At 35.0% G+C, this 22624-nt stretch overlaps 1 protein-coding gene across 2 annotated transcripts in view; it reads right to left on the bottom strand.

The window, feature by feature from the left end:
- The window catches only part of LOC135118176 (uncharacterized), a 45209-nt gene that overhangs the window by 3293 nt on the left and 19292 nt on the right, over positions 1-22624 (bottom strand). For both annotated transcript variants that reach the window (XM_064039435.1, XM_064039431.1), the window contains exons 2-3: positions 20934-21063; positions 2212-2317 (exon numbers count right to left, since the gene is read on the bottom strand). In XM_064039435.1, coding sequence (XP_063895505.1) covers positions 2212-2317; positions 20934-21063 — 236 coding nt within the window. The remainder of the gene's footprint in view (positions 1-2211; positions 2318-20933; positions 21064-22624) is intronic.

The raw sequence follows: 22624 nt of genomic DNA, 5'->3' as shown, positions 1-22624 counted from the left end.
ATAAAATGAGTTTAGATTGGACCATTAGAAGACCAGGAATGGGAACAACTGATCGTTTCAAAAAAGGGATCCTGGGTCAAGTAAATGATTAAATATTTAGGACAGATCTTGAGAACGTTAAGTCGAAGTAGATTCCCTGCGTCGTGCACATTACCTCTGCCATGAATTTTAATAGTATTTGTGGATACCTCCGTACTCCGTACCGACTACCTACTTACATTTTTTGTATGGCTTTAACTTTAGCAGGTAGGTACAGAACTCCAAACATTCGATGCCTGAAGTTTTTAAAACTGACGTGGAGATTCTTAGAGAATTTTTGAGCCCATTACCACTACAGAAGAGTTTTAATTATGTACCATTATTTAAGATTTTCTTCAATGTCAGCTGATTGTCAGTCATAAGATACACAAAGTATAGTCAATACAAGATAATGAAAGGCTTTTGTTTCAATCACATGACAATATACATCTTGTAACATGTGTGAACACATTCTCAATACTGTAATTATTATTCATCTTCGTATTCTCTTGTAAGTCATAACATATTAATTATATAAAAATATAACATTATTGTTTATACTGCCTGGTATATGAATAATAAAACTGATATTGATGATATAAAAAATAATTATAAATTCGTCACAGATTATAAAATATCGATCACAATTTCTGAAGATGAGTTTGTTATGAAACTGCGTAGAAGAGACACAAACCTTGCGGTAGATCGAGTTGACCACAGCGGTATTGTAACTGTACCTACCTATCTACTGATGTTATTTCTTGTAGCGGTGTTTATGCTATACAATCTACATAGTCGTTCTTGTTTAAAGCTGATATTTTAGACTCTTCAAGGTTCCTGTTTAATTGCATCTACCTACTTTAATCCCAATAATAAATTCAGTACTGAAAATATTCAAAAATCGATGAATATTTATAGAACAACCTACTTAGAGATTTAGATACCAGTTTCGTACAAGCCCACAAATTACTCAAGAGACAAGCCTTCAAAAGATTAATAGCTAAGGCTTATAAAGTATTATTTATTGTACGCCTTCAATGTAGCAATAACTATCTGCGAATGATTATCAACTGTGATTCGAACACAGACAATATAACGATTTGTCTCAATATCAATCAATGGCCGACGAAGCGTTGACCTAGTTGGGAACCCAAGGTCTTTTAACTGCATTGCAATTGCGTTGGTCCTAGAATAGTGCCTTGTGGGACACCATGAAATTTTAGAGATGAGAATACAAAGCGAATTTTGCAAATGTCTACGTCACTATGCAATAAAAGCAAGTGCAAAGACGATATTGTAAGCAAGGTCACTGCAGTTCAGGGTTTTGCAGTCAAGTATCTTGCAAGATGTTACGAAATTACCAGTGTTTGCGTGATAAATTAGTGTTGGTTTTATTTGTTCTATTTGTTTTAAATTTTATGGTAGGAAACACCAACCATCTTCATAGAATTGTGACTGTAACTTTATATTATTTCTAAATTAAGTGTCTGTTCTAACATAAAATAGTTTCACAAGGCTTAATAATTTTTTTGCCATCTAGAACAAGTAAACCTATATCAAACAAATACTGAGTGACACCTTTTCTAAATTCCCTCGCAGGGAAAGTAAAGATTAGATTCCTTTGTCACAGATTGTCACGACGATTGCACAGATCATAATAACTACCTTTGCCATAACTATAGCTTTACATAATGATTCAATGACCCGTAGCTAATGCCCCGTACCTTACTATTCTATTGTTCTGTCTGTAGATGATATAATTAGTAGTTTATAGGTATTGTTTATCTGTGTGCCATATGGCACAGCTGTTGTTTGTATAAGTTATGATAGTGATGATTTCTTTATTCATTCTTTAACTGATGTTATGGGAAAATGAGAGAAAGGTGCGTGTAAGAAAATATTTTGAAAATCTCGAGACATCAAATCACAAAAAAATATTTATCCATCATGATTTTGGTTAACAGTAAAATATGTAAATACATAAAAATTGTCTTCGTAATGTACCTATGTATCAAAATGATCCATACATACATAGTATGATGATGAATCGTTGAAATGTAACTAGGGATGTCCCGAATAACGTCAGGATTTATCAAACACTCAACGTCACTGGGGAAGAACATAATGCATTAATATTTAAAAGTGTAATTTACATGTTAGTAAATGAATGTAAGTACTACATAAAAGTCTTACCTGTTCATAGCGTCGTCTGACAGGCCTTTCGTCTCGTTGTTCTCGTCAGGGATGAAGTAGTCCACATTGCTGCAGTGCGTCTCCACAGGCGATAGGTAGATCTCAACTGGAATAGACATAAATAACTGGTTAGATTTATATGTAAAACATTATAAATATTGGGAAATTTTTGAGACAAAAATATCTCTCTTAATATTTTGTATTAAAGTAGGTACCTAACATCTACTCAACCTAACGTCCATTCCGACATTGAGATGCGACAAAAAAGTTTGCTTTTTTTGGGTTTGATATGGTGATTTCAATTTTAGAGACACCTAATTCGACAATCAGTAATACTATGGTGATAACAAAACAAAAATAACATTAATTACCAAAGCAGTAAAACAAATAACTTCGCCTTTATTTACTAGAACTAAAGTTTATTAATAAACAGCATACCAATAAGATCATTGAGAGAATAATCATGAAAATACCGATAGCCTGATTCACCGGTTACCATCCGTTTGTGACGAAACTTGAGTACCTATGCAGGCTGTATATAAATTCATACCTTTGCAAAAGTCTCGTAAACTCTTTACGAGTATAAGGCCTTGTTTGGAGAAGAAAGTGTAAAATGTGAGTTGAAACCTGAATTATAAATACTTATGATTCATGGCGAGTCATGATTTTATATTTTACGGGGTGTCCGATACTATTGTATAGGTAATGAAATTTTATGTAGTCATAGTATTTTGCACGGATTTTATGAATAGGTATTCTGCGTCGCTTTTCATACTAAACTCTTTAGAATGCATCAGTACCTATTAGGAATTATTTGAACCATCTTTCCAACCATCAATGAGTTAGCCAATGTTAAATGCAAATTAAAGATATAAGTAATATAGAGTCTTAATAAAATTAAAATTCTCTCATTAATTATTTATTTAAATTCACAAACAATAATTATAGGCAATTAAGAATGAATAAATCAACTGGCAGTTTCCTCGTATTTGCAGTCGGGTTTCTCCGAAACATTTGTTTCGATCAACGCATTCGAATTTCAAGTAATTTGAAGTGATCTCATATAAAAACCGCAAAAATAACTTATTACCTATAAAGCATGGGGCAACGCTAATTCTAAGGACGCTAACCTAGGTTGTATAAAATACCTATCAACCGATATATTCGTGTAAACATTTCTACAGTTATTTAAAACACTAAATACTTCTTTAAAATATTGAATAAAGTAGGTATGCTCAAAATCTTGACAAAATCAGTCAGTATTTCTGAAGTTAGTTATAGTTTAACAAAGTTACCTCTTAATATTAAGAGATGTATAACTAGATTCAGTTCCCATTGTATATTTTTTGCTCTATAACCTGAAGACCAGGAAACAGACAAAAGATAAAGCCTGATTATTAAGTCATCAAATAATTACTGCACACTGCACAGCTCACACAGAGACGTAACTCCATTGATATACAAAAGACAAGACAGAGCATAAAACACCTTATTACGTCACTATAAAGTTCTAAATTGTATGTCAAGAATCAAGACATGAGCATTAAGCGTTCTATATTGTTTTTTGTAATTGATTATAGAGGCTGTGTCTATCAGCGAACACCTATACTTAGTGCAGATATCTATTACACATCGTGAAGTTAGTAAAATCAAGGCAAATAATAAAACTTAGAGTTTAAAAGAAAGAAAATTATATGGTTCGTAACGATTTCAGATTTTCTTTAACGATTTTCTTAAACAGCTTTTTAGCTGACTTCAAGAAAGAAGGGTTCTAAATTCGACCACGTAATTTTTTTCATTAGATTCTCTTTGTTCTGCAATTTTGATAATGCAATGAAAATGAATGCATTCACAAAACACATAAAGAGAATGCCTGTACTTAGTCTGCTCTGCTCACAACTTCTCATTGAACCAGCCAACAGATCTCGTCATCAACGCGTGCGCATTTACCGGGATTTCACAACCTATTGTCTCACACGCACAAGAATAAATACAAGGTAGAATACTAATAACAATTTATAAGTTTTCATAACGTGTATAACATAAAGTTTCTTGCACACAACCTCTTTTAAACGTCAAGTTATCGGTTAAATTAAAAGTAAAAGTTATTGAATGGACGAAGGAGGTCAAACTTGTAAGAGTTAATTCGGCTTATCAGAGCTTAACTTGTCTTGAGAAAAAAGCTTCGGACATTTTGGATATAATTATCTGACTGCCTCTGTGAAACCTGACGGCCAATGCGACGAACAGTTTCCTCAATAAATAAGCACTAACAAATAGGTGTGAATGTATCCTAAAAACCCACTTTTTTGGTACTTATAATTAAAAGATAATGCCGCAAAAATTGCTCTATTGTAACTGTCGGTTCTCACAACATTCTCTTAGCTAAGATCAGCTAAGATCTATCGCACCTCTCTTTCTAACTACACGATTTTTTCTTAAGAAGGAAAGTGATAGATTAGATAAGCAGTTGCGTTTGAAACGCGACCGCATTTCGGTTTCAGTAGGAAAATGTGCTTATTTTGTAACTGCGCACGTGAATATGTTGGCAGTCACTTCTAACTTCCTTCATAATTTTAAAATCTACACATATTGTTCTAAGTGAGCTTAGTTATGATATCCCGACAATCGAAAATTAATCTTACTTAAAGAAAATTCATAATTGCAGGCAACGGGCAACAATTTTAAGTAATAATAATAATAATGCCGGGACACCTTTTCACACACAGTCGGTTAGCCCCATGGTAAGTTACTAATTAACTTGTGTTATGGGTGCTAACACAACTGATAAACTACATATAGCTACATATATACATATTTATAAATACATATTGTAACACCCAGACCACGGCCAACAAGCATGCTCATCACACAAATGTCGACCGAACCGGGAATGGAACCCGGGACCTCAGGTTCGGCAGTCCGGCATGGTGACCATTGCGCCATCGAGGTCGTCAAACAAAGTCTTAACAAAACAGTGACGCGTCACTTCAACATGTGACCATCACATAAGAAACGTTAAAATTCTGCAGGAAATCACATTCAAAACATTTATAACTGTCTTCCTAATATGTTACACAAACAAGACCCAAAGGTATTTCAATTAGATCGGCAATATCAAATATTTTGACATTCCACGTCCACGTCTCAGTCACATTTCAGTTACCACAAGGTCAGCTATACATAGGTATAGTAATACATATAATATGTATTAATATAGTAGCTATTGTATATGAGCACTGTTTAAACGTATGCATATTCAATGGGCAACAATATTAATATTATGGCAATCGGCACATTGTTCTACCCACATGACGATGGTATGCACTCGGTAAGCTGACTGTCTGTCATGGTGTATGGTGTAAGATAGGCTCCTAAGTCCTAGATTAGTTTTATAGAGTAAGTTACGAAAGAGTAGCCTTCCTTTCATGACAGACAGGCAAAGTTTGGTATCTGTAACAGAATCGTTAGAACCACGCATCATGCTTTTGGAGAAACAACAAGAACAAATATATACCTAAAGTAATATTCAATACTGGACTGATCCCGTTTATCATGCCACCGCTAAGGATGATAAAAGAATTAAAAAAAATTGCACATATATTGAGGGTACATAAAACAGCGGGAGACGCAGGCTATATGAAAATCATTGACCTAGAAATCAAACCACAAATACGAAGGTTGCATAGCTTCATGCTCGCTATCTTAAAACAACCCACAATAAAATCAAACCAGACTTTTTATCACAAAATACCAATCCTAGATACCTCTTCGAAATTCAAACGCAGGATCTCAGATACCCAGCTCAATCGCCCGTGACCCTTTCGAAGCTACCTCACAGCATTCCATCGTCACATTAGCAATCGCTCCACGCACCTACGTGGCCCACACCTAAACATGATAAGTGCGTTCTAAATAGGTGACCGGGTTCAGGCGACATTTGGTGGCGAACCGTAGGCGAATCGCTGCGTAAGGAGAAAGTCTGGTATGTCCTTGTTAAGATCAGGTGTGTGTGTAATAATTATTAGGATTATTTTAAGTGAATTGAACTGTTGGTTGTGGTCTGGCCTGTAACTGTACTGTAAATCGAATTCCGCTAAATTGTTTAGCCTCGCCAAATATTACAAGAAGTATACGGAGATGACTGCCAACTTTCGCCAGTCGGCAAAGAGCTAGATTAAGAAGAATCGAATCTTAGTCCTTGGGTTCATATACAAAAGAAATCTAGAAGGAACAAAGGTGGGTTTCAGTCAGTATTCCAAAGTCTTTGGTTCCACCGAAAAACCTTTTCGAAATTATTACAATAATAAATACAATCAAATAATGGCATCTAATTGCCAAACACAAAATTTTGTTTTGTTCAGCAATTAAAACAATTAGCACATAATGTTGCAATGTCAATTCGATATAAATCAGCGTTCGGATACAGTAATTGTGAAGGATATTGAGGCGTGGATATTGCTACACCCCGTACGAAAAACTAATATCAATATTTAACTAAGTTTCCGCTGTAATTTGGCCAAACTTCTTCTACTTCCACAATTAGGTGGATGAAATAAATTGATTATTTTACGAGCCAATAACTTCTCGTAGCAATTATAAAACTGTACGTTTTGATACCTCCATTTTTCGAAAATATCGAAGGTAACCTAAAATTAGTCACCAATCAAAGAATTGGCCAAGGCAAACGATACTTATTAGTCACAAAACATGTTCCGGTTACATTCGCAAATATGTATAAATTATCAGGGTACCTATTACACAATACATTCATTAGCAGTAAGTAGTACCTAATAGTTTATGTTCTGTAATCTATGGTACTACTTAAACACTACATGGCCCAGCCTTTGTTTCCAGCCATAACCATTCGCACAATTAAACATTCAAGTCATTTAGCATTTCAAATAGCACTTAAAATATTAATAAACTTCCTCATTTTACAAGTTACGCAACTATTACGTAAAGTTCACGATGGCTAAAACAATAGTGGTACATAAATGCAAGTTTGCATAAAATTGCGAATAAAACTCAGGTCCTTACATAAACATGCAGTATTCTTTGTCGTCTGCAAAAGTTACGTTTTCGAACGTATTTTCATCTTGTCACATTGAATCTGTTGGCGTATCGAATATCATCAATTGTTTAATTTGTTTTACTTCTACTTTAAAAAACATGTTAATATATTATGATATACTAAAAACGATCATTAATTTCAAGAAGAAGAAGTTGGAATTGGTGTTAAAAAACAGCTTTTCAACAATTATTTAAAAACCAAATGACAGGAAAGAAAACATGGCGGCCCAGTATTTTCACAGCTCACTTTTCCCGCCAATTACCAATGGCCAGTTTCACTTTCTTATTTTCCCGCGAAGCTACTTAGGTTGCCGTCTAATTTACAGACCATGTGTCTCTTTGGTATGTTAAGCGTGACCTCTTCTTCAAGGTGTGGTTTACAAATGAAAAATGTTTAAATATGTCGGCTAGTGGAACAAAGAAAGTGGAGGATTGCAGGACATTGTTCGCGTTTGCCTTTTTTTTACCAGCACCGTTAAGAATAGTTCTTACTTAACATTTGCCTTTCAAAAGTAGCCAATTTTATGAAAATAATAGAGCTTTAGATCCCTTAAAATATAAAACCTTTTTTTAGCTCATGCCTATCAGTTTCAAATAAAGAATCAAAAGCTCCTAGGCGCGAACAAGCAACGAGGTTTTATTCAATTGACATTTACGTACTAAGGTTACCTCACACGCAGATAATAATATTCTAGGAACGTTTTAAGTAAACCCGATATGCGATTAGCAAATAGCTAAAAAGCAATAATCGTAGCACCGAATACAAAATACCTGTTTATAAATTACAAGTTCGTTTTGCGAAATAACGTAATACTTATGTAGGTACGGGTAGCATTCAATTTGAATGTTATTTGGTTCATAACCATTTGTTTTTGCTTCAAGATCGCTCGTTAAGTTTTGTTCGAGGTTTACTTAGGACTTGGAGAACTGAAGTTGGGTTTGGTTTAATGCGGTTAATAAATGATTTTGAAAACACTATGAAAGCTGATTAATATAACTTTATCAATATTCTCATCTACTTTCAAGTATTTTCTTTCATCGCTGATTATTAGATAGAGTTGTAGATACGAGAGGCATCTTAGAAATCCGACTAAGAAAATGTATTTGTTTACATTTATCGACAAACGATTTCTCTAAGGAAGAGAGAACTAGCGATAGACGATTTAATTCGTAACTTTCCAAGTCAAGTTACTTTAATTATTTATTTATGATTTTTTAGAATTTTAATTGCATTACGTAAGTTTGGTGTTCGATTCGGAAGTAAGTAAGTAGGTAGGTAATGATTTAGTAACCAATCGATTAGTGCCCGTGATTAGTACTGTCGTTTAATTTTATGACGCTCGCGCTCTAAAATAGTTTACCGAAAATTGATTTAATCTTAGGCCATTATTACACAATTTCGATTCATAAACATAAATAGACGAAATAATACGCAATTGCGTGGTTGGTTTTACATGATTTCCAGTAAAAAACATTGTTTAATTTATTTAATTAAATGATGATTGGTACCTACTTAATCAACAGATTTTTTATCCAAGCAACACCTGCGCATTATTTGTCAAATCCATAGAAACTAAATCAAATCCATAAAAACACCCATAAAAAACAATTTAAAAAAAAATAGGAACAGTTTACAATTAACACGAATACAAGAACAAGTGTGTCGTGATTTCGTGTGATGGTAATTGGTCAATGGCTATTGCCATCCGGGGCGCGTCACGCACACACTGACACGTAATCGGGTAGCGTGACAATACGGACATGTAAATCTATGTCCGACTTATTTACATGGACTATTGGCTTTTGTGAATCTTAATTCTTTCTTGCGATGTGCATCTGTTTTTGTTGGCGCCGCTCGCTGTAAGAAAATATGTGGAATGGATTGAGATATAAAAACGTTTACCCTCGTTGTGAGGCTAGTGTTTAACGGGTTATTCTCATTTGTATTCTGAGGAGCTATAATAAGCCATATACCTCGCAAATTCAATTTCAAGAACTCATAAAATTTCTTGAAGTCACTACATGGGTACACACTCACCCAAAAAGTGTAAATAAAACATAGTTTTAAAATTATAAATATGTAGTTCGCTCACTCTGTGGTTAATAATCCCTATCTTAACTCGTATTGTACCATTTACCATGTCCACCACCCAGTCTAATCAGGCCCAGCTACTCCAATAAGAACAAACAGACAACTCAAGAAGAACACTTGCACTATTCCTCACACGACTACACACGTTAATTCGCAGCTCTCTGCTCACGCGCACGGTCAAACAACGGTACCACCTGCAGTCCGACTGCAAAACGGTCGCATCATCCGCTTCTGTCCGCATTACTCCGCATCAGTCCGCATTTGTCCGCATCTCGTCTATGATCGCACCATGCGGTCTACCGCTGAAGTTCCGTAATAAAATCATACGCTTCCTCATGCAAATGTCGAATAATTTGCAGTTTGTAAAAGATAAAACTGGGATGGTAAGCTCACGATTATTGAGGTAACTGGTTAGTGGACTTTTTGATCATTGAAAAGTACTTTCGACTTAAACGACGAAATAACAGACTGTCTTTACAGAGGGTTGGCCTTCCAGGAAGGTGGTGAAAAGTGCGATACATTTCATTTTCATAAGTATATTTAGCTCCCAAAATCATAACTTTAAACAAAACATTTGTCCAGAGCTGCGATTCTACTACCTTCCTTGTTAGCCAACCCTCCTTGAAGACATACTGTTATTACGTAGTTTACACTGATAGTCTTTGATAAGGATTAAATTTTGGCATCACAAACATTATTGTCACATACACCTTTTCATCATTTCAATCCTCATGATTGTAAACAAGGCCCGCAAAGACAATATACAAAATACATTCTCTATTTCAATGGGAAAAGAAAATATGAGAGTTTCCGCAATTTCAAAAGACCGAATATTTGTAGTGAAAACCTGACCACAAGACCGCCGAGCGAAACGTTTACAATCAAAGGTAAGTCCCTTTCTCTTGAACACTTATTATGTATGTAAATAAAAAGCCATCTCATTGAGTGTTTTTCTAGTGTTTAGCAAGTACTGTTCTTAGAAATAAAGATTTAAATAAGGTAAAAGATGACATGCCAACGTTTTTTTCTATTCTACCGGTCCTTCTACATACTTCCTTTCCTAATTAACAGAATCTCTAAGTTTGGTTACTGCAAATTAGAAAAGAACACTAATGGTGCGTAAACATGCCTTCTTTTCACACCTAATCATTGCACAAAACGTGTAACAAAAGTACACCTAACACTTCGAAGACAGGCGTAACGGCCACATTCATACAAAAACTGTTATAAACTGACATGTTAACAATACGAAGGTTCGCTTGCGCATCGCGTGCATTCCTTCACGGAACGTTGAGTGCTTGCAAAACTCCTGATATGGGCTTAGATTCGCCGGACTTTGCGAAACAAACTATTAGTTACGTATGGCCGGCAGTTTTCTACTTCGATTAGTCGGAAGATTGTCAATCGTTACAAAATTATGTGTTTCATGTACTAATGGAATAGGCGTAATGGAACGTTTGATTTTGAAATCTAGATTTAGAAGTTATGATATGCCAGTTATACAATCCAGATATATTTTCCTGATTTTTGTCGACAGAATAAAACAAATGAAGACTACGATGCTCAATACATTGGCACATAGGTATGCATCACCCAGTAAACTTTATTACCCAAGATCTTCTGTGTACGTAAGCGTTCAATGACAATAACTCACTTATACATATGCAGCGTGGAAGTGCACCCATGCATATATAACAAGCATAAAAACGATGCAGGAAGGAAAGTTGCTGATAACCTGCATTTGATATATCAACTCATGTCTATAAACGGTATGACAGGTGACATAATAGCCGTAAAGAACCACTTGAAACACTCGACCATGTTAAAACAGAGACGATTATATAAAGTCCAATTTGGAATGCCATATAGGTAAAGAAGAATTACACGAAGTCTGAAAATGTAGGACACTCTTCGGCAATATGGAAGGGCTGAGGATCTGAGATGGATTGAAAGCAACAGTTGTATGCGTCAAACTAGTGACCAGGTGATACGGGACTATGAGATACTTCAGTGAGGCCTGTAGCTTACAACTTACCAGATATTTATTAACTATAATTTCGATAGTATTTATCTAAAGCAATAATTAATAATTGTGTCACAAGTATTGTCTGTATGTCAAGTCGCAATTTGTAAGTTTTCGCATCATCTCATTGCCAACAGTCCGGTTGTACCTATATCTAATTTTGTACTCAAGTTTTCCTTCCCAAACAAGGACCAATTAACGTTATCAACACTATTAATTACAAGGCGTTAAATCTGTTTACGATCACCTCATACCACCTTGACGAATACAAACAGAACATAGGATGACATCATTGTACCATCGTTTAGCTCATACTTACTTTAACTATTAAAAGTAAGTACTTGAATGTGTGCTATATGTGTAGGAGTTACAGGAAATTGTTGCATTATTAATATTACCTCAAGGATTCATTATAATGAGTAATAGCTATTAATAAAATTCTGGTCCTAGGGAATGAACTTTTGGACAATCAAAGGGTGTGCCTTACCTGAACCAGTGGCTACTGCTTGAAAGTGTGGCCTGTCGTCTCATAATTATCAAATAAGAAAGAAAATATGATGTTCGCAACAGCAGTACAGTTTTAACTTACTATGTTAATCGACTCCCCAAAAATTAGAAGCCACTATGCCATTGTACCTATGACATGTCATTATCTATCTCGTCATCTCAAGTCTGCACATACATAACACATTTACACAACCCTGGCAGTCGATGGCAGATACATTATAATTGCTGCACTTAAAGCTAGAAGATTTGTCATCTCATCTAATCACAGCCAGATTGCGAAGGTCTCGCATCACCTACATACAGTCATACACGACATGGAGCGTGGACGGTATTGAATATAATATATAATGACGGATAATCGTTAATTTCACGAAACAAAGGACACATAATAAGAGATAATGATGTCGAGCTACTTCTCAGGTCGTTTGACAATGGTCATGTTTGTCTTTGTAAGTATTGAGTATTTAATAACAACTGAAAAAAAGTAAATCTGGCTGGAACGTTGTTTTGAGAGAAGAGATTGTGGCAAATGTAGAAAGTATACTTATAGGTACATGCGGAAATTATTTCTTTCTCCATTTCAGTATCAGAGTATTTTACTATAAATTCATTCAAAGAAATAAATAACATTAATGTAAAGATATCCTCTCGGCATAAGAAAGAAGTATTTAAGTATACTAACGGAAACAAAACACGTTTTAACAGTTACAATGAAACAAGATTATTTAATTCTACAAAAAAATATCAAGTTATACCTACGTGGATGGATTTGTCATATAATTCAGTTAATTATATTCAGAAACAAAACTCCTACAGTAGTCAGAAGCTGTTATTTTCCTTGAAAATATTCATAGGTAAATGATTTTAATTTTATATCGAACTCAGGTCATATCAAACAGTTGACATTCTATAGAAAACATAACACGCTGACTTTCTACGATTCTAGCTTTCTATCCATAAACTATACTCATTGAATATTAAAATACAAAACAGTTATTATTAGCAAATTCCATAGACAACGATTGAAAAACTATAGCATGGTGACATCGAGCAAAAACAAATGATAAAAAAGTAAAAACTTCAGGCAAAGAACAGTATAACTAGATTCATTGGTGACTAAAATAAACGAACTTAAGCTACCGTGTCTAAACATTGACCAAATACTTACGTACAAAAAAAAAGTTCAGTCATACCAAAATATATCGTTTAAAATCGAAGATTTATAAATAGCTCCATACCAAGTGTTTTCTATCATCCAAATGTTTCTATTAACCTTATCTCGATATTATTTCCCTGTCAAAAAATAGGGCATTTCTTATCGTTCGTTGACCGCTTCTACAAATAGCGAGTCATTTAACTTTTAAACATGTTTATTGTTTATTTACAAAATACAAATTATCTATGACATAATATTTACTTTGTTTTCGAACTTTGTTTTGGTCATGTTTACTATACTTATCATGTTTCAACAACTTTGATTTGTTTACTATAATTCATCAACACTACGTTATGCAGACATGATAGTAAACAATTACTTTGTATCAACATTGAATCATAGGTAGGAAAAGGTGGCTTTTAATGTCGAAGAGAGCATAATTTTTTAGGTAAGTCAGTACTACATTATCCCATCTACCTAGCCTGTTCCCAACTACGTTGCGGTCGGCTTCTAGTCTAATCGGATGCAGCTGAGTAGGTACCAGTGTTTTACAAGGAGTGACAGCCTTTCTGACCTCATCAACTCAATTATCCTGGCAGCCGCATATCTCAAGTAAGACTGGTTATCAGACTTACTGGCTTCTGACTACCCGTAACGACGGTAAAAGATGTTCAAATGACAACCGGGACCTACAGTTTATCGTGCCTTGCGAACCACGGTCATTGGCGTCCAAGATATACTTAATAAGTACATAATATATACTTGCAAAAAGAGTTGAGAAAAATCGCATTGGTACTTGCGGGAGCATCAATCGAACCCACGCACATACTTGAGAAGTTGGTTCTTTACCTATTTAGGCCATCACGACTTGACCACATAACTACTACTTGGAAATAAATCATATTGAGTATACCTACCTAGCACACCATTTCCACATAAATGGAAAGCGCCTGAGAAAGGCCTATAAATAACAAATGCCAACACAAAATCTATTGCTTATTATTACGAGAAATCTGCATGTGTTATAGTAAGTTCAACTCAGTCGTGCGCGCGGCCTTATGTGTGGGTAACCCTTGTACATATACAGTGACTTTGTGTGCGTGACAAGAGGTACAGTCGGGTACAATACAGTTATTTAGGGGTTATATGGGAGTGTGTGGTGTTTAAAGAAAAACAGTTATTACGTAATTTAATGTTTATTTATTTATAATGATTATGAATCGCTACTTGAAAAATCAAATGATGAATTTTCGGATTCGCTACTCTACAAGATGAATTATAAATTCTGACTCCATGTCAAAATGTCTATAAATAGTATTCTTCTTTTTTCTTTTGTACATGTCGACAAGTATTACCCCACATTCCTTCATCAATTTGACTTAAACGTTCATTTATGAGTTTCATTATTTCCGTCTTATTTTGGTCGACATTATGCGAAGCAATTTAATTTATTTTAATTCCCCACACTTTTTGTTTACATTATTATACTAGATTATACCTCTTTTTACATTCTTAGTCCACACTTTTATTTATTGTCCGCGTACCCCCAGCCTGAAAATATGTAAGGAGTATTTGATTCATCTTAGATATTTCACCTTATTTATTTCTTAGATACTGTCAATGTCAATTTGAAAAGACGTATGAGAAAATAGTGAAAAACTATATTTAATAATAAAAAGCTTTGAGTCGTGAATAACTAGTATTTTCGTAAACGACTGTACCCATAACAAAAAGCGATAAGAACACGTCATGCTCGGACGACGTCACTGTCACACAAATGAAAGTAGTATATTTACAAGCCGACGCACACATAGGGCCGCGCGCAAATCTGAGTTGAACTATCTATACCTCTTTACTTTTCTCATCAAATGAGTTATGTTTATGACTCATGAAAACTACTTTTACTTTATCAATTTATAACTCGCTTGAATCATTATCGTAAATTCATTTTTACTATCCCATTATGTAGTTTTATTAATAGTTATTAAAGCTGTAGTAGTTCTAATGTAGTATGAACAGGTGATTCGAATAAAGGGAAAATAAGGCTAGGACAAGACTTGGGCAGCATTCCGTCCGTTGCGAAATCTCTTTGTTCAGACACGGCCAGACGCCGATCCTATCTGTCATAACGAGCCTTACGAATACTTCTGTAATTACTAAACGACTATTGTCAGTACCTATGTACAACCTATTCTAGATATCAAACACCAAGATAAAGATCATTGTTTCGTGTTCAAAACCGAAATAACCAAACAGGTTAGTAGTAAACGCACTATGTATTTCCAAACTTGAAATAAAGCTGTGTGAAAATAAAACAAAAATCTCTCCAAACAGGTTTACAACCCACGAAAAATGAGGAAAACCGTACAAACAAGCTTCAATATTATCTCGCAATCTGCAAACCAAAACTGAGTTGAGAGAGATGACAGACAGAAACTGGTCTGAACATAACCCAAATACATCTTCACCCAGTTCGGGAGATAAACATCATCTGCGCTTCGTCGGAGTTTTTGTTGAACACTTTGGTCCCCTCGCGACCTTCCCGGCCATCTTAGAAAAAAAAGACCACGTCGGCACGAAGCGCACCGCCCCGTCAGACGAGACGCAGGACCGGTTACTTAGTGGCACGAGAGATTTCACCTGCGACCATCGATTCTGATGTTAAACTCAACTTTACGAATCATCGTGATCGATTCGATATAATCGAGTGGGGAATTGGCGAGTCAATTGATCGATTTGATGTGTGTTGATCGCCGGCGCCGCTTTCTGCACTTGCAGCGACTATCAATCTCAATTAAACGAGTTTTGGCGTGACACTTGCTCTAGTTTCAAACGACTATCAATTGGCCTACATCTGGTGTCCAATGATTAATATTGATTGAGAATATGTATGATTCATTACAACAAAATGGCAACAAAAAATTGCGTTAAGTGTGGTTAAAAATATTGTATGTCTAACACTTTTTGAGGTCATTTTCAATGATAACCTTAGGTATTATAGTAATTATGCATACGATATTAAAAAAGGTGCCGTGGCTAAGCATAATAATGTTATGCATGCATGTTTACGTTGTTTTGTTTTTAAAGGTTAACATCAATTATTATTGACCATGCAGCTAATGCAGAGTCATGATTTTGTGGGAATAAAATCTTCGGCTTGATGACTTGTATCATTAAATATCGACTAGAGGGCAGAATTTAAAGTCACACATGCAAATCTACGACAATTAGGAATAAATTCATCACTATTCATGAGAATAATTCCTAAAGAAAAGACCTTATTGTTAGAATCGATTTTGAAAGTTTCGATAATCGATATGTAATTACCGCAAAAACTTTCTGGCAAGAAAGAAAAACGAGTATCCGACATTCTATAATTGAAAAATTCAAAAAAAAAAACAAAATCGAATCTAATGAAGCCAGCAACCAGCCAGCAATCAAAATTTTTTTTCACACGTCTAAAAAGGCCGGTTACCAAATGATTCGCTCGCATGACTGGGAACTATTAAACACAGTATTGCTGCCTAGCCGCTTATACGTGGATTCAGGCCGTTGCTTAACCGACTATTGTCGCGGAACCAGATACTTGAGACAATAACGTGTTTGGCAAGTAAGTTTAGTCTTTGATATATTGTAGTGTATGTACTTTTACTTTTGTGTTGGTATATCGCCTGATGGTTGGTAGACGCTCTGGAGCCGTGTATCAAGTGTCAGTAGCATTTGGGTAAGAAACTCCAATGACATTCTATTTGCATTGGTAACTTTCCTTAGATATGTATCAGATGTCTTTATCTTCTGAACTCAACCCATTAGGTTAAGTTTCAGGATCGGTGGATTTTATAAAGTAGTCAGCAAGAACCTAGATTCGAATACGACGTTAAGCTCACTACAACTGAATGTTTCTACAGCATGCAATGCAATTCTAAGTAGATAGCTAGTTTATATTCACGGACATTTTAGTACTCCAAGTACTTTTGGGTGCTCCAAGGACCTACTTGTCTACTTTAAAATTATACTCTGCATTTCAAATTAAATGGTCATAGAACACGTTCCTAGCAACAAACCCTGTAGCCTTCGGGATCGCAGAATGTTTTACAAAGTATTCATAGCAAAGTCTTGGATGATCTGGTGTTCTTGATAAGTATATAATTACTACTTTTGGCAGCTTCTCTTCATAAGTACGTCTGATAACGTTAATGTCAAAGCAAACGCACATTCCCATTTCCTCTGACCATTGTTTTATTTATAACAATATGGCAATAAACAGTAAAGTTTGAAGGCATGGAGTCAAGGCCTCAACCTCGGTGCGTTCGCGGGTTCCGCACCCATTGTCTATTGGACACAGTATTGGCTATTGCAACATTCACTAATATGTAGCTAGTTTCCGCTTATTGCTACTTTACCATAATTATATTCGAATGTTTCAAATAGATTCGTGAGTGAGTCACTTATATCTGTCAAAGGCTAAGCGAAAGAAGGTCTTAAGTCAGTTTTACTTTGTCACAATAATAGACGTAAAGATGATATCAACTAATGTGAGGGCGACAATCTTTAATTAATTTAACTATTAAGATAATTTAATAAATTTTCCAAAAATGCACGAAATCAAGCCTGTAGTTAATGACTATCTGTCTAATCTAGCAAGAATACCTACAAAGCCTTAAAAATTCTCGTAATATCTTGAAGAGTTCATCCTGTTTCCCCCTGTTAGACTAGGTATTCTAACTTAAAGACGTCAACTATCGAATATACCTAATACATGCCAATACGAAATAAGACCATCATTTCAACCTCTCGTTACATCTAAATCTGTGCTCATTCATACAAATGTATGAGTTAGCATCACAATTACCATGAAGGTGCAAGACTTAAACGTGCTGTTGCCACGCGGCCTAGCCTTGGAGAAGCATGCACATCTCTGCAATCACGTATTGTGAACACATATCATCTATTTAAAGATAGAAATTAACATATTCTCTTTATCTCTTTTGATAGACAGAGAAATCTGAATAGTCTTTGCCTATAACGTGATGGAATTTTTCATATCGAGCCTTCTGATTAATAATGTCGCAATATGTGTTGATTAATCTATGAACTAACAATGAAATGAGGGATTTTTATAATGCTCGTTAGTTAATATCTTCTTAAATTAAGAACGCCCAATGTCAGTGCCCATATAACAGAAGTTGTCTATTCTTACAATTCAACTGGTTTTCAAAATTCATTTACGTAAACAATGTCCAATCCATTCTTAAAATGACCAACTTCGCATGAATGGATGCTTCAGAATCTGTGTGATCAATCAATCAATACAAACGTTATTCACCGAATTCCATCTCATTCATAAACAAAATTACTGCACACCATCGGAATTTCAATTCACAAACTAAAATTGGACACTATTTAAATTATCTCGAAAGTCACCCAGAATTAGGCACAGGAACAACGAATTATACTGCCAATTAATATGCAACTAAAAACTTCTGCAAACACGTTCGACCTTAGAAAAACGAAAATAGTACCTCAAATAGTTGCCATATCTATATAAAGTGTTGCCTATATGGTGGGCTGTATGTATTGAATATATGAAATTTAATTAAGGCTACACTTTCGAATGGCCAGGTCAGCGGAAGCGACGCGCAAATCTTCAATGTAGAGAGTTCAAGGTGTGACATTGAGGTGACTTTGGAGACAGACTGATATGTCGCGTTGATCATTCATGAATATACAGACAGAATTCCTGCAATTTTTACCTTGACGAATTCTTGCATATATTTCGATATAATACAGAAGATGGCGTTTGCCTTTTGTTTCAATAGAAATACTGCAGTTTAACTCTTTCTACTAACAAAGATCTTATTAATAATGCATCTTAGAAACTAATTTTGAGCAATAAAACATGAAAATTATGTAAATTGAAGTTAATAAATCTAGAAAGTTAAGAGTATGTTTATGTTTCATAAAATTAAATACGCTGATGGTATCACGGCGAAATATAATTTTAATTGCGTTTATAAACATTACTAGTCTATTACAATTAGTAATAAAATTGTTTAGATTAATTTACAATGGAATATATCATTTTATATATAAAGTTAAATACCCAAATGAATATTTGATTTAGAAAAAGGTTTAGACAAAGGTGAAATCTCCTGAAATATGTGAAAGAAACAAGAAACTCTCATCAAACCAACGGCAAGAAAATTTTAAGAATTTTGCTCTCAAAAATGCAATTATTACAAATAGGTACTCGTTCTAAATACAGAATACCATTACAGAATATATAGAGATTCATGACTAACGATGCACTTGAACAGTAAGTAACCCAGATGTTTCAGTTCTTGTTCACAGCAGAACCATTATTGTTCCTCACAGTTAGATGACTACCGAGTCTTTACCGTACTACAACTGACCAGTACACAACACATTCGAATATGCACCTTATGTACACATAAACAGAGTATATAATCCAATGAGAGTAACTCACAGAATGCGTGCCCTGATCATGATATCACACATGCAATTATAGACCCTATTTCAAGTTGATATGATTCATAATCCTTTGCGTATATACATTAAGACGCCAATAGATAATCATGGTTATAAAGTAAGAACAATTAGATAAAACATAAAGTAACTGTTTGAGTGAATTTCTCGGATGCTTCCAATCATCAATGCGTTTAGTGGGTGGTAAGATATTTAGTTCAACATGTGTATGAACATAGAATAACAACATTGCTTGAATAGATGAGATATCATCGTTTGTATGGTTATCTTTGCAGGTGAATGCGATTGGAGCAAGAAACCAGAAGTGTGTAGCTGTTAAATATCATGCTTTTGCGGACAAGAAGTGAAGTCATACATTCGTTAACAACTAGGCAAAATGAATTCAGAGATGAAAGATATGCAAACAATAATAGACTCAAAGACCAAAATTCTTCACAACCATAAAGTTATCTGTACTAAAAGTAATATAATAAAGAGGAAACATTTTTTGTTTGGCTGTTTGTAAAAATCTGACTCTACTGAACCTATTTGAAAAATTCTTTCACCGTTGGAAAGCTACGCGTACGGCAGAAGTTTTCCGGGGGCACGGAAGAAACCTTATTAAAACAGCTGATAATATACAAAGCATCAATGAACCAAAAAGTTTAACAAAAATATCATTCACATATCCATAGACAGCTTATTAAGCAGTATTTGTTTTTTTACTAGCCTAACTTCAATACAAGATACAATACAAGGTTCTAATTTATTTCTGTGACTAATACCTAATAGACGGATTTAGTATATTAGTGAATGGTACGAAATGGGCACATGATCAACACGTTGCTAATGATAAATAATGAAATATTGTAACTTTGATACAATCGCATAAATGTGGTGTTAGCCTTGTCTGAACAAACCAACATTAGTAGACAATGTCTGATTGAAGTGTAGAATGAGATTGCGCTTGTAAGCCAGTTTTTGATTATGAGGATTTTAGTATCTAAGAATACTTATTTGATATGCCACAAATAATACAGGACCTCCATACCGTGTCAAACTATCGCATTGGACATCAAGTAAAAAATAATTCACGTTGGGTCAGTATTTTTAATCTTCCTTTCCCATTTCACCCTTCGAGAATCGAAAAGAAATAATATCAGATACCTGGTGTTCCATCATCTCTTTTGTCACTAAACTTCTCCATTTATTGACCATTATCAAAATGTAGTGAATGTATTTTTTAAACTAGGCTGAAATATCCAGCTTACATATCAGACCAATCCATAAGTTACTATTTATCCATGTTCTGGAAGTAGTTCTCCAAGGATACGAGAGAAAACAAAGGCGGAAGCTAGTTTACCATAATATGTATGTTTATTTACCTGAAGGCGGTCTCTCCTTAGGATAGCAGATGCGGAACAGCCCCCGCGTCCGCGTGTAGTAGTAGTATTTGTTGTTGAGACTGTCCAGGATCGACTGCGAGTTGCCCGCCGAGTTCTCCGCGGCGTAGTTCTGCAACAATATAGAAGATATGGTTAGTTTAGATTTATACATCAAAGTATGAGGTTTTCGAAACAAAATTAGCAGCAGTAAAATCGCGGCAGACTAACTTAGAAGTCTCCCTATAGGGCTATATTGGTCCATAAGTTTTTCGGTTTTGGTGTCAGCTTTTGTTGGTTTGTATTAATATGCAGACTACTATTCTAAACTCATTACATAATTTAGGTTTACTTCTTGCAAACATCTAAAGCACATTTAAATATGAATTCCGCTAAACATGAGCTTTACGCAATTCCCTGGCATTAGCAGTAATGATCTCAGTTTCATCGAAAAGTTTTGAAACCTAATAAATAAATAATATGTCCAATACTTTGACACACATCATTTCTTCGCATGTAAGACAGAATATATGGATAGGTTTTTTTTTGGTGTTTTGTTTAAACCAAAAAGCTCTAAAACTACTGAATCGATTTGATGAATTATTTCACTGTTGGCAATCTTTACTATTCCCGGGTGTCATAGGCAGTATTTTATAAGAGTATGAAGAGATGCAGGTGAAACTGCGAAAAACTACTAGTTCAAATAACAAAGATAAACAAAATATGCGTTGAACAGAAACAATCTGTAGGCCTTTACACGACAGGACGTGGGCGACATTTTGCATGACTCAAGGTCTCTTAACGGTTATGTTCCGTAAAATATTTTAAGACTTGCATTGGTGCACGAACATTCACCCTACATTGAATAAAACTTCATATTGCACTTGATATTTTAGAATATCTAGAATGAAGTTTACTTATTATATATAGCCACCAGCAGGTCATCATCATCTTCATCTTCCTGCCCTGTACCCAAGTCATTTGTCGGTCGGCGCAAAGCCACCAGCAGGTCAACCTATTCGAATTTGTCAAACTTTACCAATCGAACATTAACCTTGCACTTTTATGATAAGGTTGAAAATCTATTGAAGAATAGATTGAAGTACAACGTACTTCTCTAAAAACAACAGAGGATCGTTTACAAAAACAGGCTAAAAACAACTGAAAATCGTAAAGCCATTAGGATCAATGTATAGTCACGTATAGTGTAATTAAAAGGCAATTATGATCGTGGTCTAACGGCCACAATACCCCGCAGTCGAGCGGTAGTGCTACATAATTATAGGAAACTGGTCGTGGGCCGCATTCCTCACGAGGCCTCCAGGACCGAAGGCCGGAACGGATTGATTGCCTCCAAGGGCATTCATGGACGTAGTCGAGAATTTACTTACGTAGCTGAGGATATTTGAAGAATTTTTGGGTTTTGGAAGTTTTATTTTGTTGCCTTCGTTTGAGCAGGATTTGATTGGAATGTCACACAAAATTTTCCGTTTTGGAAGTGATTTTTTGATGCCTTCTGCGTTTGACCAGGAGTTTACCTTTGAATATATTCACAGACGATGGCAGTCATCATGCATGACACAAAATTTCCATGATTCGATTAACAGGTGTTATAATTTTATAAACCAGTCAAGTTACTACGAATTTGCCATTAATAAGTTCGATATTTTCCTGTTTACATTCAACGCTGGTCT

Source organism: Helicoverpa armigera, chromosome 2, assembly GCF_030705265.1.
Source record: "Helicoverpa armigera isolate CAAS_96S chromosome 2, ASM3070526v1, whole genome shotgun sequence".
Lineage (NCBI taxonomy): Eukaryota > Metazoa > Arthropoda > Insecta > Lepidoptera > Noctuidae > Helicoverpa > Helicoverpa armigera.
Note: the sequence above shows the minus strand (reverse complement) of the source record. Positions and strands in the feature narration are given on the sequence as shown.